At 45.9% G+C, this 24,993-nt stretch overlaps 3 protein-coding genes across 5 annotated transcripts; all 3 read right to left on the reverse strand.

The window, feature by feature from the left end:
- Window positions 1-221: 221 nt before the first annotated feature.
- On the reverse strand, window positions 222-24,238 carry CCL16 (chemokine (C-C motif) ligand 16). Its single transcript, XM_011951879.1, has 4 exons — window positions 24,229-24,238; window positions 4,160-4,235; window positions 938-1,058; window positions 222-526 (listed from the first exon to the last, which is right to left on the reverse strand). Exons 1-4 carry the CDS (start codon window positions 24,232-24,234, stop codon window positions 361-363), a joined length of 369 nt encoding a protein of 122 aa, XP_011807269.1. The 5' UTR covers window positions 24,235-24,238; the 3' UTR covers window positions 222-360.
- CCL14 (chemokine (C-C motif) ligand 14) lies at window positions 5,322-8,767 on the reverse strand. Of its 3 annotated transcripts, XM_011951877.1 has the most exons (4): window positions 8,615-8,767; window positions 7,796-7,847; window positions 6,383-6,517; window positions 5,322-5,931 (listed from the first exon to the last, which is right to left on the reverse strand). In XM_011951877.1, the coding sequence occupies exons 1-4, from the start codon at window positions 8,691-8,693 to the stop codon at window positions 5,844-5,846; spliced, it is 354 nt and encodes a 117-aa protein (XP_011807267.1). In that variant the 5' UTR covers window positions 8,694-8,767; the 3' UTR covers window positions 5,322-5,843. The 3 variants fall into 3 exon arrangements, with proteins under 3 accessions (XP_011807267.1, XP_011807268.1, XP_011807266.1); XM_011951878.1 differs by lacking the exon at window positions 7,796-7,847 and having other exon boundaries at window positions 8,611-8,767; XM_011951876.1 differs by lacking the exons at window positions 7,796-7,847; window positions 8,615-8,767 and having other exon boundaries at window positions 6,383-6,724.
- Window positions 20,418-24,821, reverse strand: LOC105518758 (C-C motif chemokine 15). The gene is made up of 4 exons (XM_011951875.1): window positions 24,159-24,821; window positions 21,654-21,710; window positions 21,071-21,182; window positions 20,418-20,651 (listed from the first exon to the last, which is right to left on the reverse strand). Exons 1-4 carry the CDS (start codon window positions 24,232-24,234, stop codon window positions 20,567-20,569), a joined length of 330 nt encoding a protein of 109 aa, XP_011807265.1. The 5' UTR covers window positions 24,235-24,821; the 3' UTR covers window positions 20,418-20,566.
- Window positions 24,822-24,993: the final 172 nt, after the last annotated feature.

Here is a 24,993-nt window from a genome sequence, read left to right on the forward strand (position 1 = left end):
GGGAGGCTGGGGTGGGAGGATCACTTGAGCCTGGGAGGTGGAGGTTACAGTGAGCCAAGATCAAATCAGCCAAGATCACACCACTGCACTGCAGCCCAGGTGACAGAGTAAGACCCTATCTCAAAAAAAAAAGTAAAATAAAATAAAAATATAAAAATAAAAGAGTGTATCTCTGCCCATATCCCTTAACTTTGGTATTTCCTCCTGAGATTGAGAAAATATTCGAAATACTTCTTTATTTTGATCATTGTTCTGTTTCTCTCAATGTGACTGGCTAGTTTCAGCCTAATAAGGCTTCTCTTGTTTTCACAGGTTTACCCCTCTCTTCCGTAAACAAGGGCTTCCACTAAAGCCTGGTCATCACTGGGAGTTGAGGAGCTGGGCTTTGTCATTCTTTGCTGTAATAATTTTAACCATGGCCAAGTTCCTGGAGGGCAGCAAAAGTAGGTTGGGATTCTTGATGTACTCTTGGACCCAGTTGTCACTGGGGTTGGTGCAGACTTCTTGGTTCCTTTTGGTGATGAAGCTGCAGAAGCAGAATTAGACTGTCATGGGCTGCAGACTCAGGCAGGGGTCCAGTGCACACCCCCACCTCTGGTTCACATGGAGCTCACCTTATGTTCTTTAAAGCTTCCCTGGGCCTCTCCTGGCTGGGTTCCCTCAGACAGCCTCTCTCTCTGGCCTCAGAACCTTACCATCCCTTCTCTCAGTCCCTTCTCCGCTCAGCCTAGACCCTCAAGCTTGGGTTTCATAATGGACCACGTAGCTAAAAGTGGCAAAATTAGGAATTAATCCCAGGCCCGTGAGAGCCAAAGGCCAAACCCTTAGCCACTACTCCACTGCTTCTAGCATAGAGACCTCTTGGTTCCATGTATCTCATTCCTGCCCCTGGGCTCCCTGTCCCCCTCCACAGAAATATCTACAAGGATGTGCTTACATGATTGCTGGCAGGTCACAGTTGAGGGCCTTTCTGTATCCCACCACCAGTCTCCTTGGCAACACTTTCTCATAAAACTTCAGGCAGCAGGTGGATGGGGTGTTCACCCACTCAGGAACTTCTGAAGGAATCACATTGTAAGCTGAGCCAGGGAAGCAGAGGGGAGACCACCATACCCACCTCTGTCTCCTACCGTTTGTGTTTCACTGCTCTGATAGCAAAGCCGTCTGTTAGAGGAGACCAATGATAGTTTGACAGGTAGTGGAGAAAGGGCAAAAGATGAATCTCTCTGGGGGACATACATTTAGAACCCTCAGCCTCTGAGCTGAGTGTCAACTACAAATGACTTGGTTATTCACACTTGCCAAGGAACTGGGAGGAAGCTGGCTCACTCTTTTGTTTATTGGTGACTTGATCTGGCAAACATGGGTTGAGCTAGTACTATATGCCAGGCTCTATGGGGGTAAAAACATGAGGAGGATACAGTCACTACCCTTAAGTAGCTTACAGAGTAGTCAGGGTTGAAAGGGAAATTGAAAAGTTAAACAAACACTACCATAGAATGTGGTCCAGGATAGAACAGACTTTGGTATAAGGTGCTATGGGAACAGAATGAGGGGCCCCTAACCCATCCTCGGTGGTTGAGGAAGAAGTCTCAAAGCAAGTGAGGCCTGCATTGATTTGTAAAGGATGAGCAGGATTTAGACACACAGCTGGGTGTTGTGGCTCAGGCCTGTAATCCCAGCACTTTGGGAGGCCGAGGTGGGCGAATCATCTGAGGTCAGAAGTTTGAGACCAGCCTGGCCAACATAGCAAAACCCTGTCTCTACTAACAAAAATTAGCTGAGCGTGGTGGTGCATGCCTGTAATCCTAGCTACTTGGGAGGCTGAGGCAGGAGAATCACTTAAACCTGGGAGTCAGAGGTTGTGGTGAGCCAAGATGGCGCCACTGCACTCCAGCCTGGAGGAAGGAGTGACTCCATCTCAAAAGGAAAAAAAAAGGATTTAGACACACGAAGGACTTGTAGAATCTGGAAGAAAGAAATGCAGGAAAGCTTGAAGGTAGGGGAAGCTCAGTGTGTCTTGGGAGTGCTGGGCAGTTTGGGTGGCTGGCATGTAAGGTAGGAAGGAATGAATGGGCAGAGATGAAACTAGAGAGACAGGAGGGTCTGTTCACACACCTGCTGAACTACTGAGTAATTTGGACTCTATCTTAGGGCATTGAAGAGACGGAGGTTAGGGGGAAGGGTAAGAGAGTAGAGCCGTTAGAGACAGAAGTTAGAGCAGAAGGAAAAAGTGTATGATTTAGGCTTTGGTGTCAGACAGCTTGGGCTGGAATTTTGACTTGACTTGAATTTTGACTTGAATCATGGGCAAATTTCCTAATCTCCCTAGGTTTCAGTTTCCTCATCCATTAAGTGGGGGTAAATGATACTTGCTTGTAACCTAGGATCATGGTTAGAATTCGGTGAGAAAATGATTGGCAAGCCCTTAACTCAGAGTCTGGCACACAGAAAGGCTCAATCAGTGCTTATTATAATTAAGAGCCAATGGTTGTAATGACCGCTCTTCTTGCCTTGGAAATGGCTCTTTCCTCCCGTCTCTTTGATGCACGCAGGCTACTGGACTTGATTAGTTATTGTCGCTGTGTTTTCTTTGAGCTGTCCTGACTACCCATCAATTGGGAATACTACACAAGAGGTCAGTCTAGAGATCTCTCCCAGCCCCCAAACCTTCAGAGTGCAAATATTTTTGTAGCTTGACCCCTTTGCCTCTAGAGAGTGGCAAAGCTTGGGACATCTTGAGAGCACCATCTTGCTGATCCATGCTTTGGGTGGGCCATTCTGTCTTCCCTGAAGCCTGAACCCACTGCACTGGCCTGATTGACTCTCCCAAAGAGCATCGTCTCCCCCTCCCACACAGTCCCTCCGTAAGTGATGCTCATATCACTAGTTCTCAAAGCAGAGTTTACGAAGTCCAGGGTCATCCTGAGAGTATGTGGGCAGATTACATGGTGCAGCTGACCCTTGCTCCTTTGTGTTTATACAAGCAGAGTCAGGCCGGACTACGTGCCAGGGTGACCTTAAGAGAGAAAAGAGGCCAGGCGTGGTGGCTCACGCCTGTAATCCTAGCACTTTGGGAGGCCGAGGCAGGCGGATCACGAGGTCAGGAGTTCGAGACCAGCCTGACCAACATGGTGAAACCCCGTCTCTGCTAAAAATACAAAAGTTAGCTGGGTGTGGTGGTGTGTGCCTGCAGCTACTCAGGAGCTGAGGCAGGAGAATCACTTGAACCCGGGACGCAGAGATTGTGGTGAACCAAGATCACGCCACTGCACTCCAGCCTGGGCAACAAGAGTGAAACTCCATCACAAACAAAACAAAACAAAATAAAACAAGCGAGAAACAAAAACAAACCAAACAACAACAACAACAACAAAAAAAACAAGAGAGAAAAGAATGGCTGGGGCAGCCTAGGGCAGGTGGTACACATCTTTGTCCCCCCCACCCCCGTCACCACGTCCTCATAAGCGATGATAGAGGGAGGAGATATGGAGGGACAAAACAAACCCCATCCTCCATAGGCCGCAATTCTCCTTCTCCCCACAGCTCAAAAACCTTTCAACCCCTTTCCTCTTTTCTGCAGATGTTATGTAGTCATAGGCTGGGGGATGGAGAAGGGGACCATAGATTCCCAAACAACCATTCCTCTGGGACTCATTTTGGTTGTCTGATAGTCCCAGCAACCTGTGCCAGCCACTTTGAGGAAGTGGTGTCTCGGTTCAGACTCCCAATTCCTGGGCTTAGACCCACATGATTGTTTGAACCTTCCTTCCTCTCATAACTCGTTCTTCCAGGGCACCTACCGCTTTTCTTTCTCATCTGCGTGCTTCCCCCTCCCTTTCATTGCATGCAATTCTTGTTGCATTTTCTGCAGCTTTCTTGGCCTCTCTCCTGAGTGATCATTCCTGCTCACCACGCTTGGGACTCCTGAGGAAATGGTGACCCAGTTTCCTGGAACTACTTACCCCAGAAAGATCCAGACCAACCCCAGCTCTACTTACAAAGGGGAGAATTGGAGGTCAGGAGCTAGGCATGAAGGTGGGGAGAGCCCACAGGGGCTTATGAGGCCAGAGACCCAACAGCACCCTTGGCACCACCTCCCTGCCAGCTGCTCCATCCCCTTTTCTCATTCCTGCCCTACAGAGACAAGTGGACTCACTTGGCTGGCTGCAAGAAGCAGAAGTAATGATGAGGATGAGGATGAGGATGAGGAGAGACAGGGGAGCCTCGGAGACCTTCTTCCTTTCAGCCGGGCCGTACGGCTTCGGGGAGAGCTGAGTGAAGATGTTATCTGCTGCTAGTGGTCCGCTTGCCAACTGCTCAGCTCTCTGGACCTTGACCACATCAGAGCAGGTAGAGGAGGAGAAACAACAGGCCTCAGTGTTTGCTGAAACAGAGGGCAGTGGAGGATGGGACTTGGTGCAGAGCTGAATTCAGTAGAATTTGAATTCACATGAAGGAATGTGTGTCAGCTACCTTACATGCCCTATCTGATATAATCCTTAAAATAGTGAAGTAGCGATGATGACTTCCCTGGGACTACTGAGGCTTAGAGGCTAAATAAATTGTCCAAGTCCACCTGGGTGGACAGGCAGGATGAAAAACCAGATCTATTTGATTTCACCATGTTACCTGCCGCCATCTGTATGTTGGGGAAGGGTCAGGCAGGGTTGAACCACCCCAGCTTCCCCCAGGTGATCAGTCTTGGGGAGAATGAGCACAAAGCAGGATTACAGAGCCCAGACTGAGGCGAGGGTAGGGCTTAGTTGCCTCTGAGGAGGATATGCCCCCTCCCAGTCAAAGGCCACATGATTGACCTCACACTTTTTCATGTCACAGCTTATGCTAATACTCCAAAAAAAAAACCCCAATGTGCCTGATCCTTGGGTCCCCATTTGTTGCTGGACCATTTGACTTATTTGTCAGTGTTTTTATTTATCTCTTTAGACCTTGGACTTTGGACCGATTTTTAGGTGTAGCCAGCCTGCTGATCCCTCCTGGGTGCCCCCGTGGCCAACCATGACCAGCAGGGGATGCTCAACTCTGTGCACCTGACAACCTGCGTCTGTGCTCTAGGGCTCCAGCTTCAGCCCCTCTGGCCTGGGCTCTGGCTGGACCTGCCCCACAGCCTCCTCTCTCTTCAGTTGCCTCCGAACCCTTTTCCACCTTGAAGGCTGTTAGTAAAACAATATAGTATAATCTGGTGTATGTAAGCGAAGGGGAGAGATTAGGTAAAATGTCTTCATGAATCATTCCTATTCCAGACAGCAGTGAAAAAAGACCTTGGAAACAGCACAGAAAAAAGGACTATGGAGTTTGACTGCTATCGAGAGCCCTTTATGAAGTGTTACCTATAAAATAAAATGATGATTCTTAGCTTTTACACTTGTCATGAAGCTTAAATAAGATAATGCATACAGACTGCCTAGCAGAGTGCTTGCAGTATAGAAAGCATTAAGAAAACGGGGTCTGGTATTGTTGTTGTTGAGGAGGAGACAGTCTTTACACTGCTTTTCTTTCTCACTTTCTGCTTCTCACTACCTGCATTGCAGGCTTGACCTATTTTTTTTGTACCAGGCTCCAGCGAAACTTCTGCAGAGCGAGGCTTGATGCCGAGGGTGCCACACCCGGCTGGACTCCCTGGTATCCTCAGTGTGTGACCAATGAGTAAATCCAGTAGAAAGGAATGAGGCCAGGGAAGGGCATAAGTGGTCTTTAATTCAAGGCAGGGAAGCTCCCAGAGGGTGGCTTGGGGGGAGAGTTAGGAGTGGGTGGAGGAAGGGGGCCTTGGTGTCTTCTCTTTAGGTCTCTGAACTGTGCCTTCTCCACCTTCTCTGGGTCACTCAGTTCTCCTCCATGTGCTTGATATAATCCTGGACCCACTTGTCCCTGGGGTTGGTGCAGATGGAATGGCCCCTTTTGGTGATGAAGCTGTGGAGCAAGAGGGAGAAGGATCACAAACCAAGGGGCCCAGTGGCCGGAAGAGAGAGCCCATCCTCCCTGCCTTCTAAATTCCCCACCTGACCTAGACTGCTTCTTGTTTCTTCGGTAGAGGCCGCTTAGAGCCTGTCTCTTCTCTGAGACATGTTCTTCGGTCCCTAGGACCCCTAGACCCATCTAGTCTCTGTGTCCCCCCGAGGAAGTACCCTCTTGCCTTCTTCTCCCTTTTCCGTCACCTCCCCCCATCCATGGGGTCAGCTTCCCCATGGCTCCGGCAGGCTCCAGCCAGAAAGCGCCCAGGTTGCCTCTCAGCTGTGTCTCCCTGTGTAGTCACACCTGGGAGGTACACTGGGGGTCCCCATTCCATGACTACTCCCTGCCTCCCTCGAGGAGGCCCTGCTGGCTCCCTTTCCTCACAGTGTGATGTGTGTGTGCCACCTACACAATTCCGGGCTTGGCGCACTGGCTGTTGGTCTCATAATAATCCATAATCCGCTGATGCGGGATCTTGTGGGTAGTGTAGGTGAGGCAGCACTCTGACGGTGGTAAGGTCCCCCCGAGGAGAGAGCATCGGATGCTGAGGAGGGGCCCTTTGTTAAAGGCCATACTATTGGCTGGTCCTGCAAGCTGAGGGCATGGAGGAGGGAAGGAAGGAGGAGACAGCCCCGCAGAACTTGGAGGGGAGAGTAGGCTTTCCTCATCTTCTCTTCTCCTTCTCCGTAGTAATCCCGGGCTCCTCTTTTCCTCCTCCCTCATCAGCAATCACCCTCCCTCCTTTTCTTCAATCCCTCTTGGAAAGACTGGTGGATGACTTTCAACTCCAGGGTTGAAGAGCAGCACACTCAGATCTTCTCACATCATCTCTGGGGGCCGACTGGCAGAGAAGGCTAGGGACTTGGCCAATGTCATGCAGCCTTCATGCCTTATTTGGGAAAGATGCTCCAAGTAGGAGGAATATTTGAAAGAAATCCCAATATGGATTTGGAGACATGCCATTTGAGAATGCAGACCCACCCCTCCTAGTGCTCCACCCTGCCCGTGTCCCCACTCAACCAACAACCTGCAGAGAGAGCAGGATGCCCACAGCAAGCCCCAAGGACAATGGCCACAGAGTTAGGACACCCAAATCCTAACCTAACCTTGTCTGTGCTTCCTTTGTACTGTGGCCATTTTACTTTCCCCCGTTCCCTCCTCTGTAAATGAGGCCCTTGGACTGGATCAGTGGTTTTTACACTGAGCTCCCTGGAACTCTGGAGGCCTCAGGGACTATTGTGGAGGTCCCGCTGCATTTAAGAGTGGTGTCTTGTGCCCTACTCAACCAATTTTTTTTGTTTGTTTGTTTTACATATTGGGCCTCTGTGGAAGATTTTGCTTGAAGAAAAGGTTTTGTGGTCTAAAAAGTTTTAAAAATCACCGGATTAGGTGATTTTTCATCTCTTTTCTGATTGAGAAGTTTCATGGCTCTTATAGTAGAAGCAAGGAGGTGACAGCAGTCACCCCAAGCTTGAATTATAGAGGTAGCGGGAAGAACATTGCAGGCCAAGAGCCCTGTACAAACAGGCGCATGTTGTGGTTATGGAGTGGAGAAATCAGGTGTGTGCATGTTATGTGACCCTGCTGAATGGAAACTTGGGTGTGCATCGCAATGGCCTCAGAGGTCACTGAGGGCGGCCAGATGCCTGGGTGGAAAGGGCTGGTCCTGTTTTCCAGCTCCATTCCAGGCAGCATCCTCACTATCCAAAGAACGGCATAAGGGGCCCCTGTTTCCTGAGACCCACTCAGAGCTCCTATACTCTCCCACCTTGTTCCTCTGAGCTGAAAAATGACATTGGAGCGGGCAAGTCAAACTGTGCACATACCCACCAACTTTAGCTGTATTTTAACAACCTTCTGTTTCCCCCCAGTTTCTGAAAAGAAGAGTAGGTAAAATGGAAGAGTGATAAATAGTTTTGGTTGTCTCTAAAGGCAGCTTATTCTAAGAAATCAGCTGAGAAAAGGGGGCCTAGGAGGGACCCCGCACTATCGTGTTTCCCCCTAGCCCATACCCAAGCAATGCTGCACTCACTGGGCATAGGTGACGCTGGAAGCAGCTGGGCCCAAACCTCAGGAGGCCAATAGAAAAATGCCCTTGAGAGGCTCAAGACACTGCTCCTAATCTCCCTGAGGAAATATCCCCCACATGGGGTGGGCCGCTCTTGCTTAGTGGCAAAGACAGAGAAATTGAGGGAGAGGCAGGCTGGCCTCATTCCATGTCCTTGAGGGCAAGGGGGGACTGGTCCTGGGGGGCAGTGATAAGAGATCAAGGCCACATGAGGCCTGGAGATTCAGGATCTGTTTATCTGGAGACTAGAGGGCATTTGGGGTAGTGGAATGAGGCCTGGAGTCTCCCAAGTCGGGTCTCATTGGTCAAGGCTGGGAGATCCTAACTTAAACTCTTAAGCGGAACCTACAGTCCTAAGTCTCATCTCCATCCTGCTCACCACACCATGGGGTGAAGTACTGTGGTACTCAGTAGATAATTCATTTATATAATGGTTGCTATACACACAATTTCAAGAAGATACCAGCCCTCCTTTTCGAGTCTCTGCTCCTGGTCTCCCCCTGAACCCAACCTCACTCCTGCTTATTTCCTTGCAGGGACTAGGTTGGAAGGAAGACAAGGCATTGCACTCACGAGAGGAGGATTCAGTCTTGGTCCCTAGGGCGATGGTGGTGAGCAGGAAGAAGGAAATGGCAACCAAGGAGACCTTCATGCTGTGGGAAGCTGTTGCAGGAGGAGAGCTGGCTTGGTGGGGGCTTCTGAGGCTCCTGCGGTGAGGAATTGTTGAGAAATGATCATTGAGGCCAAATAGTTTTTAAAGTAAGAGAGCTGAGATTTGGAAGGGAAGTAGGAAAGCAGTGATGCCTCAGAGATTTCATATCCTGTACATTTGTTGTACAGTGATGCCTCAGAGATTTCATATCCTGTACAGTGGTGTGAAGGAAGAAGGGAGAGCCCAGGTTTAAGGGAGGAAATGGTCTTCCATCCGCAGTGGGAAGAAGTTCAACTCTTTTGATATAAGCCTTTCCCTAGGCATGAACATGAGCACAGGGCTGGGGGCACTGTCTCCGACTTAGCAAAAGATCTCAAGGCTGGATATGTCCCGTATCTAATTGCATCTCAGGCCTTAGAACAGGCCACGTGGGACCTGGAGACTCAGGATCTGTTCATCTAGAGACTAGAGGGTGTTTAGGGGTAGTGGAATGAGGCCTGGACTCCTCCGAGTCCGGTCTCATTGGTCAAGACTGGGAAATCCTAACTTAAACTCGTAAGCAGAACCTGCAGTTCTTAGTCTCATCTCCACCCTGGTCACCACACCATGAGGTGCGGAAGTGCTGTGGTGCTCAGTAGATAATTCATTTACATAACAGTTGCTGCACACACGCCACTGTCCCAGATGCTTTATGAATATTCGCCTATTTAACCTTTAGAATAGCAGTTGAGGAAACCGGCTCAGAATCAAAGCCCAAGCTTTTGACAATTGGTAAATGGAACTGGGGTTCAGACTCAGGTGGTCTGGCTTCCAAGTCTGTATTTTTATCCATTATGCCATAAAGAAACATGAGACTCCCAACGGAGCTCTGCAAAAGCTTATGGGTTCTCTATAAAGCCTTTAGTCTTAGTCCTTTCTGAGATCAGATAGTGGATCTCTTTGGGACCTTCTCCTGGTTTCTCTGACTTTTGCTACAGAGAAACTTGGTGGGAACCTTAGAAAATGTCTAATTCAGGGATAGCTAGTAGATTTCGTTGATTAGTGGGGGAATGGCACTGGAGCTCTGTGCTGGAAATGATTCTGAGGCCATGTCCAGGCACATTGGGAAGATATGCTGTGACCGACGAGCAGTTTCTGTTGCAGTGCAGCTTGCGTGCTATGTATTTGCCATTTGATTCGTCTAAACTGGCCTTTTACTGAATGGAAGCTGGGAATCAAAAAGGGCCAGTGACTTGCTCATGTTCACACAGTGATTTGGATGCAGGACAAATCTCATCTCTGCAGGCTTTCAGCTTAGTGCTCTCACCATGCTGTTCTTGGGGGCAATCCCCCATTCTGCTTGTTGATGTGGTTAGATGGCTATTTAATCTCCTCTCCTCATCTGAATCATCAGGGTGGAGAATATCTATTGTTTACCTTTGCCCATCCACACAGAATCTAGTGTATACCAGGTGCTTTATGAATATATATTTTAAAAGAAGGATGAATAAACAAATTGAGCCAGGTCTACATATGTGCATCTTATAGGAAATGGCTGAAATCTCATGGTTAGTTGTGGAGACAGTCATTGATTAGATATTTTCTATATTTCTTTTTTTTTTTTGAGATGGAGTCTTGCTCTGTCGCCCAGGCTGGAGTGCAGTGGCCGGATCTCAGCTCACTACAAGCTCTGCCTCCCAGGTTTACGCCATTCTCCTGCCTCAGCCACCTGAGTAGCTGGGACTACAGGCACCTGCCACCTTGCCCGGCTAGTTTTTTGATTTTTTTTTTTTAGTAGAGACGGGATTTCACCGTGTTAGCCAGGATGGTCTTGATCTCCTGACCTCGTGATCTGCCCGTCTTGGCCTCCCAAAGTGCGGGGATTACAGGCTTGAGCCACCGCACCTGGCAAGAAATTTTCTATATTTCTTATCATCAATAAGAACATTATGTAAACCCTTCATGTTAAATGATAACAGTTGTTATTAGGAACAATCTCAGGAAGCAAGTTGTTTATGGGAAGAGTGAGTCGGAAAGAAATAATGCTTACTTCTTGTTTTTGTGGAGACTAGCCAACCTGCCATGTTGTTTCTAGGAGCCTTACAGGAAGTTCCTGTACTCTTCCAGCAAGTATTGAGTTCCTACCTACATTAGTCTATATGTGCCAACTGCTGTCATAAACAATCCATCAGACTAATTAAATAAAAGTTTATTTCTTGCTCATGTTACAGTCCAGTGTGGGTCAGTAGTGGGATGATGGTGTGTGTGTTGGGATCTTCCATGTACTCATTCAGGAACCAGGCCTGTTTCTATCTTGGATGCCACCGTTTTCAGCACAAGGCCTCCAAGCTTGATACAAAAAGGGAGAGGCAGAGGAGGATTGGGAGATTTTTGTGGATCAGTTCTGAAAATGGTACAAATTACTTGCACCCACATTCCGTGGCCAGCATCAAGTAACCTGGCTCCAACATAATGACAAAGGGATGGAAAATATACATCAGCTGTACGCCCAGGAAGAAAAAGGAATAGGTTTTGTGACCACATCACTTCTTTGACACAGTATCATATGCCAAGTCCTGGGCTAGGCTTGGAGGGAGGGAATGAAGATGACCGTGATCCCAGAAGTCTCAGAACTCAAAGAGGGACTAAAAAAAAGTAAAGGAGAACTGCAATATAACCAGATGAATAAAATTTGGTAGCAACATAATTAGAGACCTTAAATGTCCTCCCGTTGCCCCCTGTTGAATATGAAGAGCCTATTTTAAAAATATTTAAAAATGTTTTTCAAAGCAACACATATATATATTGATTTAAAAAACTGAATAGTACAGGAAGGATCTGTAGGACATAAACCTTCTGAGTTCATGCTTGTCTGAAGAGGTCATTACTTAGTCCTTACACTTGATTGATATTTTGATTGTGTATAGAATTCTACAATGGTATATAAAAACATGTTTCTTTTTTTTTTTTTTTGAGATGGAATCTCGCTCTGTTGCCCAGGCTGGAGGGCAATGGCGCAATCTCGGCTCACTGCAAGCTCCACCTCCCAAGTTCATGCCATTCTCCTGCCTCAGTCTCCTGAGTAGCTGGGACTACAGGTGCCTGCCACCACGCCCGGCTAATTTTTTTGTATTTTTACTAGAGACAGGGTTTCACCATGTTAGCCAGGATGGTCTCGATCTCCTGACCTCGTGATCTGCCTATCTTGGCCTCCCAATGTGCTAGGATTACAGGCTTGAGCCACTGTGCCGGCCAAAAATATGTTTCTTCTGAAACTTTCATTTGTGGTAATCTGGTGTTTCCCCTTTCTAGAAAGTTCTAGGGTTCATTCTTTACTCTCGTTTTCTTACTTTTTGGCACAAATAGATGTTCCAGAATAATTTTGTACTTTCCTTGGAATTAGCCATTTCTTCCATGAGTCTCAGTTTCTTTTACTAAAAAATGATTTTGAGAAACCAAAATCTGAGTGCTTGTTGTGTTCATTGCTATGAGAATGACATCACTTTTAGGTCTGGGCTTTCAGTGGCTAGAACTTGGAAATATATGTAAGCATATATGTATAAGTATGTACTTAAATGTATGTCTATTTCAAGTATATCTATTTCATATATTATTAGCAATTTCTTTTTTTTTTTTTTTTTGAGATGGAGTCTCACTCTGTTTCCCAGGAGTGAAGTGGTGCAATCTTGGCTCACTGCAATCTCTGCCTCGGGGGTTCAAGTGATCCTCCTGCCTCACCTTCCCGAGTAGCCGGGACTACAGGTGCAGGTCACCACACCTTAGTAATATTTGTATTTGTAGAGATGGGGTTTCGCCATGTTGGTCAGGCTGGTCTTGAACTCCTGACCTTAGGTGATCCACCAGCCTTGGCCTCCCAAAGTGCTGGGATTACAGGCGTGAGCCACCGCGCCCAGCCTATTATTAGCAATTTCTCTATCCTCTTTCTAGCTACATGAATAAACAAAAGTTTATACCACTATGTCCAATTCCAGTCAACACCACAGAGTTATTTCAGTTTTTCCCGTTTCTATGTTTCCCTCCCTTCTCTAACCATAGGGACTCCTGCTCCCATTAACTTCAATGTATGTACTTATTTGCTGAGTTCCCTGTATGTAACAAGTCTCCTGGCCACACTGGCTGTATTCTGGCCTCTGGTCCCACTGGCCTCAACCATGTGCATCATCTTCTCTGCCCGGGCCCTGGTGGAGCCCTCAGTTGAGGGGATGAGTTATATTACTTTTAAATCTTGTCTCTGGTTCTAAAAAGAATAAAAATATGGATGTTTCTATTTCCTATTTTATGTCTTGATGATTTCTGTGAAGCTCTATTTAGATTTTTTTTTTCTTTGAGATGGAGTTTCACTTTGTTGCCCAGACTGGAGTGCAGTGGTGTGATCTCGGCTCACCACAACCTCCGCCTTCCATGTTCAAGTGATTCTTCTGCTTCAGCCTCCCGAGTAGTTGGGATTATAGGCACCTGCCACCACACCTGGCTAGTTTTTGTATTTTAGTAGAGACGGGGTTTCACCTTATTGGCCAGGCTGGTCTTGAACTCCTGGCTTCCCAAAGTGCTAGGATTACAGGCATGAGCCACCATGCCCAGCCCTCTATTTAGATTTTTAAAATGACTTTTATGCACTTTTTTTCTAGCTATTTTGTACAATTTCCAATATTTTTCCTTTTTTCTTTTCTTTTTTTCTTTTTTTTTTTTTTGAGACATAGTCTCACTCTGTCACTCCAGGCTGGAGTACAGTGGTGTGATCTCGGCTCACTGCAGCCTCGACCTCCTGGGCTCAAGTGATCCTTCCATCTCAGCCTTCCAAGTAATTGGGACTACAAGTGCACACACCACACCTGGCTTATTTTTGCATTTTTACTAGACAGGAGGTTTTTGCCATGTTGGCCAGGCTAGTCTCAAACTCCTGGCCTCAGGGGACCTGCCCACTTAGGCCTCCAAAAGTGCTGAGATTATAGGCATGAGCCACTGAGCCCAGCTCGAGATTTTTACCTTTAAGAATTCCAAATTGATTGTCAGACTAGCCATGTTTAAAACTTTTTCCAATTTTCTATTTCTTTTATAATTAAACAGCTTTGATGAGCTTCATCATAAAAACAAATCAAATACTAACACAAGTGAAGAGCTGGCCCATTTTGTTACACATCCTTGAAAAGACAATGAAGATGCATTTTTCAACTCTTTTATTTTTTGATTACTAAAGAAATATGTGCTTTTTAGAATATTGCAAACACTGGTGAAGTTACAAAGTCCTCTTCAAATTTCCACTGCATTCTGTAGCATCAGCGTTACCTGGAAACTTGTTAAATATGCTGATTCTTTGGTCCTACCCCTGTCCCACTGAACCAGATTTCTGCGGGTGGGAGCCCACGGTCTGTGTTTTCACAAGCCTTCCTGGTGACTTTTATGCATGCTAAAGTTTCAGAAGCCCTATCTATCACACAGCTTTCTAAATGCTGTGTTTCAATATTATGTTGGTCTCTTCAGTCCCTGGCCAGTCCAACCAGGGCCTGGGGAGACTTGAGTCCCAGGCTGGTTGCCTCTAGTATAAATATCCTCCTCTTTTTGCTCCAATGTTGCATAAAAGTTTGGAGACTTAGCAATGAATTAGATATGACTTTTGCACCCAAGCATCATGCTTATTCTTATTTTCAGTATTCTCTATAAACTGACTTTTTTTTTTTTTTTTGGGACAGAGTTTCACCCTGTCACCCAGATTGGAGTGCAGTGGCATGATCTCGGCTCACTGCAAACTCCGCCTTCCGGGTTCAAGCAAGTCTCCTGCCTCAGCCTCCTGAGTAGCGGGATTACAGTTGTGCACCACCATGCCTGGTTAATTTTTGTATTTTTAGTAGAGACAGGGTTTCACCATGTTGGCCAGGCTGATCTTGAACTCCTGACCTCAGGTGATCTGCCCACCATGGCCTCCCAAAGTGCTAAGATTACAGGCGTGAGCTACCGTGCCTGGCCCTGGACTGACATCTTGAAGGGCAATAGTCTACTTTGTTTGGTTTTCATGGTTTTCCTAATGCCTAGCACAATGCATAACTTAAAGTAGCCACTTAATAATACTCTTTTTGAGTGGCAATAAATATGCTTCAAGATTCCAGAGAAATGGAGGTGGGTCCTTCTGGCTGGGATGAAGGGGGAAGGTTTTATGGTAGCATCTGATCTAAGCCGTTGAGTTTGGGTTGAGTTTTGCTGGGCAGAGTTGAGAGGAGGGCATGCCTGGCAGAGGGTACCACACAAAGCAAGGAAGCAAAAAAGAGCATGCTGTTTCTGAGGAACTGTGAGAGCAGAGTGTGTATTATGCAATCAACCTGCACATAACATGTTTTTTTTTGTCCCCTCCAAGACCTCAAAGACATTCTGTGAGTGGCTAGATGCTTGGTTAGAATGGAAAATCTTGGGCTGGGTCTGGTGGGTGGCTCATGCCTATAATCCCAGAACTTTGGGAGGCTGAGGCAGGCAGATCATTTGAGGTCAGGAGTTTGAGACCAGCCCATCCAGCATGGAAAAACCCCATCTCTACTAAAAATACAAAAATCTGCTGGGCGTGGGGGTGGATCCCTGTAATCCCAGCTACTCAGGAGGCTGAGGCAGGAGAATCGCTTGAACCCAGGAGGTGGAGGTTGCAGTTAGCCGAGATTGCACCCCTGCACTCCAGCCTGTGTGACAGAGGAGAAAAAAGGAAAGTCTTGGTTTTTATCCCTCATTTCTGTTGAGTTGCCATTGTCATGACCCAACACTTTCATAAGTGACCCTTTGGCATCCACACTGCCCAGACGCTCTCCCTCCTCATTTCATCCTTCTAAGCTAAAAACTTGACCTGTCAGAGAGAACCCAGTGAAACCACATGAATCCTACTTAGGTCTAGGACCATTTAAATTTTTTTCTAAGACTCTGAGACAAAATCTCCATGGAGAATCCAGAAGCTTCCGGACTGCCATCCCTTAGTCATATATTTAGGTATCAGTGAACTGCTTTCAACTCAAAGCTTCTGAATTCAACAGCATTCAGTGGAGCAGTGAGAGCAACATAAAGGATTATAACTGGATCAAAATGTATGCCAGAGGCCAGGTGTGGTGGCTCACATCTGTAATCCCAACACTTTGGGAGGCCGAGGCAGGAGGATTACTTGAGACCAGCCTGGGCAACAAGTGAGACTGTGTCTCTACAAAAAATAAACAAAATTAGCTGGGTGTGGGGTAGCACACTCCTGTAGTCCCAGCTACTCAAGGGGCTGAGTTGGGAGAATCACTTGAACCCAGGAGGTTGAGTAAAGGTGAGTGAGCCAAGATTGTGCCACTGCACTCCGGACTGGGTGACAGAGTGAGACCCTGTCTCAATAAACAAAACGAACAACAAAGTAAGCCAGAACTCTGAGCATCTGCGTTTGTCTTTTTCATCTCTGTAAATCCTGTTGAAATGACAAAAGAAATATAAAAATAAATAGAATTCATAGTAGCAGTAAAGAGTCACAAAAGATGACATTGGTCTACCATAAAGTGGGACATTTCTGCTCTATATAAAGAACATGGGGTTGGGTGTGGTGGCTCACACCTGTAATCCCAGCACTTTGGGAGGCCAAGCCATGTAGATCACTTGAGGTCGGGAGTTTGAGATCAGCCTGGCCAACGTGGTGAAACCTCGTCTCTACAAAAACTACAGAAATTAACCGGGCGTGGTGGCAGGCACCTGTCATCCCAGCTACTCAGGAGGCTGAGGTGGGAGAATTGCTTGAACTCGAGAGGTGGAGGTTACAGTGAACTGAGATCATGCCACTACACTTCAGCCTGGGCAACAGAGCAAGGCTCCATCTCAAAAGAAAAGACAGAGAGAGAGAGAAAAAAAAAAAAGAACATGGGTCAGCTTGATGGCAGATCACAAGAAAGCTGAAAAAAACATATATCCTCATATAGGTGAAGGAGAAGATCATAGAGAAAAGAGGATTTTCCCAGCAGAACCCTGGATAATGTGACGATCAGAGTCAGTGGGTACTGGGAGAAGACATTCGGGTTGAGTGAATACGCTATGACCTTGCTAGTTCCCATTCAGGATTGTCAGGTAGGGCATTTGCCCCCAGGATAAAGCTACAAGCACAGTTCTCAAAATAAAAAGGGATATTTGCTGTGGGAACCTCTTGGAGAGGACAGTGGGCCAGAGAGAGAATTGAACAGTGTCCTGGATAACTTCTGGTCAAGGACAAGAAAATCTATCCCCATCCCTATCCCCTTACTCTGTCTGCCAGACATTAAGCTGACAACCTCACCAATGATATGAAAATCCTAAAGCCTCTGCCAAAAGGCTTCTGGAACTGATAAACAACGTCAGTAAAGCTTCAGGATACAAAATCACTGTGCAAAAACCAGTAGCATTTTTGTATACCAATAACATTCAAGCTGAGTGCCAAATCAAGAATACAATCTCATTTACACACACACACACACACACACACACACACACACACACACACAAACCTAGGAATACATGTAACCAAGGAGGTGAAAGATCTCTACAATGAAAATTACAAAACACTGCTGAAAGAAATCATATATGACATGAACAAATGGAAAAACATTCCATGCTCATGGACTGGAAGAATCAATATCATTATGATGGCCATATTGTCCAGGCAGTCTCCAGATTCAATGCTGTTTCTATCAAACTACCAATGTCATTTTTCATAGAACTAGAAAAACTATTCTAAAATTCATATGGAGCCAATAAAAAGAGCCCAAATAGCCAAATCAATCCTAAACAAAAAGAGCAAACCTAGAGGCATCATATTACCAGACTTCAAAGTATACTATAAGGCTACAGTAAACAAAACAGCATGGTATTGGTACAAAAACAGATTCATAGACCAGTAGAATAGACTAGAAAATCCAGAAATAAAGCTGCACACCTACAGCCATCCGATCTTTGACAGAGTCAACAAAAATAAGCAAAGGGGTAAGGATTTCCCTGTTCAATAAATGGTGCTGAGATAGCTGGCTAGACATGTGCATAAGAATGAAACCGGATCCCTGTTTTTCACCTTATACACCAAATAACTCAAGATGGATTCAAAATTCAAATATAAGACCTCAAACTATAAGAATCTTAGAAGAAAACCTAGGAAACACCGTTCTGGACATTGGTCTTGACAAATAAATTATGACTAAATCCCCAAAAGCAATTGCAATAAAAACAATTGCAAAAAAACCAGCTTCTGTACAGCAAAGAAACTCATCAACAGAGTAAACAGAAACCTACAGAATGGGAAAAAATATTTGCAAACTATGCATCCAACAAAGGTCTAATATCCAGAATCTATAAGTGCCTTAAACAATTGAACAGCCAAAAACAAATAACTCCATTAAAAAATGGGCAAAAGACATGAACATACATTCCTCAAAAGAAGACATATACGCAGGCAACAAACACGTGAAAAAATGCTCAACATCACCAATCGTCAGAGAAATGCAAATCAAACCCAAAATGAGTTACTGTCTCATACCAGTCAGAATAGCTATTAGTAAAAAGTCAAAAAAATAACATGCCAATGAGGCTGCAGAAAAAAAGGGAACAGATATACACCGTTGGTGGGAACATAAATTAGTTCAGCCACTGTGAAAAGCAGTTTGGTGATTTCTCAAATAACTTAAAACCAAACTACCATTCAACCCAGCAATCCCATTACTGGGTATATATTTAAAAAAATCATTGTACAAAAAAAGACACATGCCCTCGTGTGTTCATCAGAGCACTATTCACAGTAGCAAAGACATGGCATCAACCTAGGTGCCCATCTATGTGGATTGGATAAAAAAATGTGCTACAGATACACCATGAGACACTTCCTAGGTAGCCATAAAAACAATGAAATCATGTCCTTTGGAGCAACATGGATAAAGTTGGAGGCCATTATCTCAACTGAATTAATGCAGGAACAGAAAATCAAATACCGCATGTTTTCACTTATAAGTGGGAGTTAAACATTGGTTACACTTGGACATAAAGATGGCAAAAATAGACACTGGGGACCACTAGAGGAGGGAGGGAGGGAAGGGGGCAAGGGTTGAAAAACTATTGGGTACTATGCTCAGTACCTGGGTGATGGGATCAACTATATCCCAGACTTCATGCAATATACTCAGGCAACAAACCTGCACATGTAACCCCTGAATCCAAAATAAAAGTTGAAATTATAAAAATAAAGAAAATAGAAAAAGAAAAAAATTCTAAAAATTCCCAGAGGGTCTAAAATTTTTTTTCTTACTAAGGAATAAGAAATCAACTGGCTTTGGAATTTTGGCCCTGTCTGAGATGCCAGAAGACAATTGAAGAATGTCTACATTGTTCTGAGAGAAAATTATTTTCAACATGAACTTTCATATCCAGTTGAACCATTTTCAAACTTTAAGAACAAAGTTTTTAGACCTTTAAAGTCCCAGAAAGTTTATTGTTCATATCAGTTGGAGTTTTTTGTTGGAAAGCAATAGAAACTGACTCTGGTTGATTAAGCAAAAAGGACTTTACTGAAAAGATTTTGGGTAGTGTCAGGAAGACTTGGAAACTAGGTAGAGGCTGAGCGCAGTGGTTCATGCCTGTAATCTCAGTACTTTGGGAGGCCAAGATGGGTGGATCATCTGAGGTTAGGAGTTCAAGACTAGCCTGGCCAACATGGCGAAACCCTGTCTCTACTAAAAATACAGAAATTAGCCAGGTGTGGTGGCGGGCACCTGTAATCCCAGCTACTAGGGAGGCTGAGGCAGGAGAATTGCTTGAACTTGGAAGGCAGAGGTAGAATCCTAGAAAGACCAGCTCCAATGCCACATCCAAAATCATGCCACAAGAGTCAACTGGTGTGAATGCTTCCACTGCTGCTGGGCACTGCAGTTAGCATTGCTGACCTCCAGCACTGGTCATGGGGTACGTGTGCTGGCACTGCTGCTTCCAGAATCTGGAAGCTGTTGCCACCACCAGTGTCACCTGGATGGAGTCCTCTCTTTTTCTGCTTCTCTGCAACACTTGTTCCAGGCTCAGATCTCTGGAAGGAAGCATAGATTGGCCAAACCTGAGTTGGGGATGCCTGCCCTGGCACCTGCCCTGAGTTGGGGAGCAAAGGAGAGTGTTTGCCTTTGTCATCTTTTAAAGCAGAAGGCAGTTCAAGGATATTCTAGCAAAATGAAAAATAAACCATTTTAGGAAGGAAGGAAGAGGAAGAGGAAGTTGTGGGCTACCTGTCATGGTGGAATGAACTCAGGTGTGTAATGAGAAGAAATCCCAGTATGATATTATTATTATTATTATGGCATGTCTAGAAAGCATTTCTGCAAGTTGGAATAGGAAGTTAGAAGGTCCTTGGAGACTGTCTCGAAGAATGAAGTAGTTACCATGAAACAGATGGTGTAAATATGCAAGCGCAAATATGGAATGATAAGGAAACAAAAAATATTTCTCTTTTGGTTAATAGAAAAATATCAAAAGGAAATCATGGGAAAAATAAGAATTGTTATGGGATTATAATGGATCAAATGTTAAGTACACTAGAAAATGGTGTGAACTGGGCAAATGATGGAGTAAAAGAAACTTTCTTGAAATTGTAACCAAACCTTTGAAGATTAGTTATGTCAGTAGAAAGGAGAAGATGAGATATAAAGTGAATTCGTATTTAATCCTGTTGGGGCTTAGCAGTTTCTTCAGTTTTATATTAGTTTATTTCCTCTTAAAACTCAAGCAAAGTTAAAAATTGAATACTCTTTATTAGATGCATGACTTTCATTAGCAGACACAACAATATATATATTTTTAAAGTAATTCAGGCCAAGAAACTCACAGGAGGTGTTGGAGGTGGCTGGCTGGCCTCTTTTGTCTCTTTATGATTATATTGGTTAGGGCTTCAGCTTCTTCATGCAATTCTGAACTCCCGGACCACTGGGTTTGGCACAGACTTGTCGCCCCTTCTTGGTGAAGAAGCTGGGGAACAAGGGAGAGAAAGATTACACACTTTCTCCCAAGCAGAGGCAGACACGGGGCCCCATCCTCCCTGCTCCTCAGATTTCCCAGTCAACACAGCTTGTTTTTTCCTTTCTCTGCTGATGGCAGCTCAGGGACAGTGTCCTCTTGAGACCCTCTCAGCCTGTGGGACTCCTTAATGACTCGTGGAAGTGTCCTTGGGCAGCCTTGTGCCTGCTTTCTTCTTCCTTCCCTATCTCCTCTCCATTGGGAGTGTCTCATCCCTGATGCCCTGCAGGATCCTCGTAAGGACACAGCTGCCCCGTACCTGGCAGGATCCAGAGGGTGGAACCCGATGGATGCCCATCCATCAGGTCCTCCCTGCAAGATGCTGTGGGCTGCTTCTTCCCCAACACGTGGATGATGAGCTTGGCACTTACATGACACCCGGCTTGGAGCACTCGCTGCTCGTTTCAAAATAACTTTCCATGAGTGAACACGGGATGCTTTGTGAGATGTAGGAGATGCAGCAGTCAGTAGCAAGGTGAAAGCCTGCAGCAAGAGAAAGGGTCATTTGAGGGCCAATCTTTCTCCTCGAAAGCACTGTGCAGGATGAGAAGGCATAAGCCTCGGAAGACATGTTTCCTCCTCCGTGGCCAGCACTTGCTGGCATCTCCCTGCTTCAGACCCTCCCCAGGGTTGTGCGGTGTGTCTGAGGCACAGGGTGGGCCACAGCAGGACCAGGAACATTTCCCCCAGAAGGGGAAGGCATCTGCAGACACCTGCAGGCATCAGAGAGCACCTTCTTCTCCAAAGGAGCAGACTCTTGGAGCAGCCAGAGGGGAACAGAGAAGGCATTTATGGAGGGGGTCCCCCTAGCCCATCTTGATTTTCCTTGGAGATGTTCACCACCCTCAGGCCCTCTCATTCTCCTCCTGTTCTGTAAACAGGGACAATGGATTCCATAGTGCAGACCTGCACCTGCTGGCTGCTTTTAAATATATGCTGTATCTGATCACTTACTGCTCAGAACTACTGGATTTTTCAGTGGAAGCTTTGACATGAACTCTGTCTCTGCATCTGGAAGAAACAGGATCGGGAAGGAAATCACTGGGCGGCAGCAGTATGTTTCAGCATCTCCACCCACCCCATTGCTCATCCCCCTCCTGAGGCAGAAAGGCTCTGAAGCTGGACCACCACCACCTGTCTGGGCTCTAGGCCTGCCTCCTGGCCCATTTATTCCTTTAGGGCCCTGAGACTTTTCAGGGACCTTTTGAAAATGTAGACATGAAAACTTTATATTGACTCTGAAATACTAAAAGCAACTGAACCTAACACGGTTCAGTTAATGGAATGTCTACATGATGTGACACAGTCTACAAGTCTTTCTACACATTTCTGGAATTTTTTTTATTTATAGGGCTCTGAAAACTGAAAGGTTTTATCAGCGCATATGGTGGCACAGTATCCCCTTAAGTGAAGTGAGTCTATTATGGTCTTTATTCATCCCAGTTAGCAGAAATATTCATGTGTTTGTGGAGAAAGATTGCTGTGTTTGATTGAAACAGTCTTCCTTGGCCCCACCAAGGATAAGTACCATCTAGGTATGTATTACTTTTTTTATTTTTATTTTTAATTGAAACAGGGTCTTTCTGTCACCCAGGCTGGGGCACAGTGGTATGATCATAACTCACTGCAGCCTCGAGGTCCTGGGCTCAAGTGATCCTCTTGCCTCAGCCTCCTGAAAAGGTGGGATTACAGGTGCGAGCCACAATCCCTAGCCAATAATTTAACTTTTTGTAGTGATGAGGTCTTGCTGTGATGCCCAGGCTGGTCTTGAACTCGTGGGGTCAAGCAATTTTCCTGGCTCAGCCTCCCGAAGTGCTGGGATTATAGGTGAGCCACCATGCCTAGCTTGTATTACCGTTTGAAAACCAGAGAAATTCTGTATTCCAAAATACATCTAGCCTGATAGGATTTTGATAAGGGATTGCATACCTGTATTATGCTAAATAGAAAAATGCAGCCAGGCGCGGTGTCTCAAGCCTGTAATCCCAGAACTTTGGGAGGCCAAGGTGGGCGGATCACAAGGTCAGGAGATTGAGACGACCATCCTGGCTAACATGGTGAAACCCCGTCTCAACTAAAAATACAAAAAATTAGCTGGGCGTGGTGGCGGGTGCCTGTAGTCCCAGCTACTCGGGAGGCTGAGGAAGGAGAACGGCGTGAAAACGGGAGGCGGAGCTTGCAGTGAGCTGAGATCGCGCCACTGCACTTCAGCCTGGGCGACAGAGCGAGACTCTGTCTCAAAAAAAAAAGAAAAAAAAAATCTTTACAGTGGGCAGGCACGATGGCTCACACCTGTAATCCCAACACTTTGGGAGGCCAAGCTGGGCAGATCACCTGAGGCCGGGAGTTCAAGACTAGTCTGGCCAACAAGGCGAAACCCCGTCTCTACTAAAAAAATACAAAAATCAGCTGGGCTTGGTGGCGCGTGCCTTAATCCCAACTACTCCATAGGCTAAGGAAGGATAATCAACCGAACCTGGGAGGCGGAGGTTGCAGTGATCCGAGATCTCACCACTGTACTCCACCCTGGGAGACAGCGAAACTCTGTCTCAAAAAAAAAAGAAAAAAAAATCTTGACAGCTCGGGAGAGACTGCCCATTGCAGGGCTAACCAATTCATAGAGATAGCAAAGGGTTTAGACTTTTCATATACAAATCAACAAATCCTGAGCCCATGTGCCCAGCCACCTCCTTTGCTAACTCTCACACACCAAGCCAGTATTTCCACTGTTCTAAGTCATACTAAGGATGCGTACTAGACAACTAGAGACTATCCCTATATCCCAAAGCCTGAAAGGCTTATTCAGACTACCTAGCCCTAAACCGTATGCTCTGGGCTGCCTTGCTTTCCCCCTGGAAACCCCAATAAAGGTTCTGGCATAGGTCGTCCCTTCTCTCCTGATTGTGACTCCTGCCCTGGATGCTTCCTTTGGGGCCCTATGTGGCACAGTGTACCTCCTTCTCTTGGGAAATATAAATAATACATTCTTTTTTCAATGTCATTGGCCTCTTTGTGTTGACATTCACTGCCACAAATTAAGATTCCACAGGAACAAATGAGACAGTGATCATGGGTGAGTCACTTACCTAACTGGTTCCTTTTCCTCTCCCAAATCACAATTTTACACCAGATGGTAGATAGCAGTTCTAGCACTGTAAACTTCTATGATTCTTTTTACAAATTTATAATTTAATTACAGTTTTGTTCCAGCTAAAATATCAGCTATATTTTTGCTGTGAAAAGGGAAATAATTGGCCCCAAATGGGACCAGTCACGTGTATACATTTCCCCCTCTAAGGGTCCAAAGGCTGCAGACAGAGCCAGGTCTACACTCTGCTGGTGGTTTTTAAATAAGTTCCACAACCATGCCTGGGCTGGAGAAGAGTCACAATGTGTCTGTGTCCCAGAGCCTGAGTTACCACGGACCTGGTCGCCTGGGAGAAAGTTCACTGGACTCACCATTTGTAACCTGGGCCTGGGATCCAAGGGCAGCAACAAGCATGAGGCAGGAGAGGACAGACACGGAGACCTTCATCCTCCTGGTGGGCAGGCAGGGCTGGCCGAGGACTCCTGGGCTCACTGCTTCCTGGCTCCCCGGGATGCCAGCTCTGCCCTTGTATTTACAAGAAGGGGAGGATCCAGGAAGTCCCAGGGCAGAGGTCAGAATGCTCTTCTTTAGCTATATAATAGTTACCAAGCAGTTTCTAAAAAGAGAACAAGGCTGAGAATGCAACAGAAAGTAGAGGACAAAGGTGACTTGAACTGTCCCTGTGGATTTCCCGAACTATCCCAATAGCTACAGGCAGATAGAAAGAAATGTTTCAAGGAAGAGTCTTCCTTCCAGGAGATTCATCTAATCCTCTAAGCCTGGGATAGGAGTGGGGAACTATCTCAGACTCTTGGATTCAGGATTGAGATGTGGTGAATGCTATCTTTTTTCCATTTCCAGTTCTATTCCTGTAGTCCCAGCTAGGAGGTGTTAGCAGTGGCAAATCCATATCAGTCTGCAGCAGCCTCAATTCTTGCCCCCTCAGAAGAAAGAATTCAACTGAGGGGCATAAGGCAGAGTGAGAGACCGAGACAAGATTTAGAGCAGGAATGAAAGTAAAGAACACTTGGAAAAGTGCCAAGCAGGTGATTTGAGAGATTCAAGTGCCTGGTTTGACCTTTGCATTGCCGTTTTTTTTTGTTTGTTTTTTTGTTTTGTTTTTTTGTTTTTGCTGGCATTCCGCATGCGCAGTGGTCTGCCAGCACGTGGGAGGGGCTGCATGCACAGTGTGTTTACTGGAGCTGT

The sequence above is a fragment of the Colobus angolensis genome, unplaced genomic scaffold (genome assembly GCF_000951035.1).
Source record: "Colobus angolensis palliatus isolate OR3802 unplaced genomic scaffold, Cang.pa_1.0 Scaffold329, whole genome shotgun sequence".
NCBI lineage: Eukaryota > Metazoa > Chordata > Mammalia > Primates > Cercopithecidae > Colobus > Colobus angolensis.

What these genes read in the sequence shown, in the direction of transcription:
- LOC105518758 (XM_011951875.1), bottom strand. Translation starts at nt 24,234, where the DNA reads ATGAAGGTCTCCGTGTCTGTCCTCTCCTGCCTCATGCTTGTTGCTGCC. An exon ending in CCAGGCCCAGGTTACAAATG is followed by an intron (nt 21,711 to 24,158) that starts GTGAGTCCAGTG and finishes TGTTTCTTCCAG; the next exon opens with ATGCAGAGACAGAGTTCATG. An exon ending in AAATCCAGTAGTTCTGAGCA is followed by an intron (nt 21,183 to 21,653) that starts GTAAGTGATCAG and finishes CTCTTGCTGCAG; the next exon opens with GCTTTCACCTTGCTACTGAC.
- CCL14 (XM_011951876.1), bottom strand. Translation starts at nt 6,696, where the DNA reads ATGAGGGAGGAGGAAAAGAGGAGCCCGGGATTACTACGGAGAAGGAGA. An exon ending in TGCGCCAAGCCCGGAATTGT is followed by an intron (nt 5,932 to 6,382) that starts GTAGGTGGCACA and finishes CTTGCTCCACAG; the next exon opens with CTTCATCACCAAAAGGGGCC.
- CCL16 (XM_011951879.1), bottom strand. An exon ending in TGCTTCTTGCAGCCAGCCAA is followed by an intron (nt 1,059 to 4,159) that starts GTGAGTCCACTT and finishes TGATTCCTTCAG; the next exon opens with AAGTTCCTGAGTGGGTGAAC. An exon ending in TGTGACCTGCCAGCAATCAT is followed by an intron (nt 527 to 937) that starts GTAAGCACATCC and finishes CTGCTTCTGCAG; the next exon opens with CTTCATCACCAAAAGGAACC.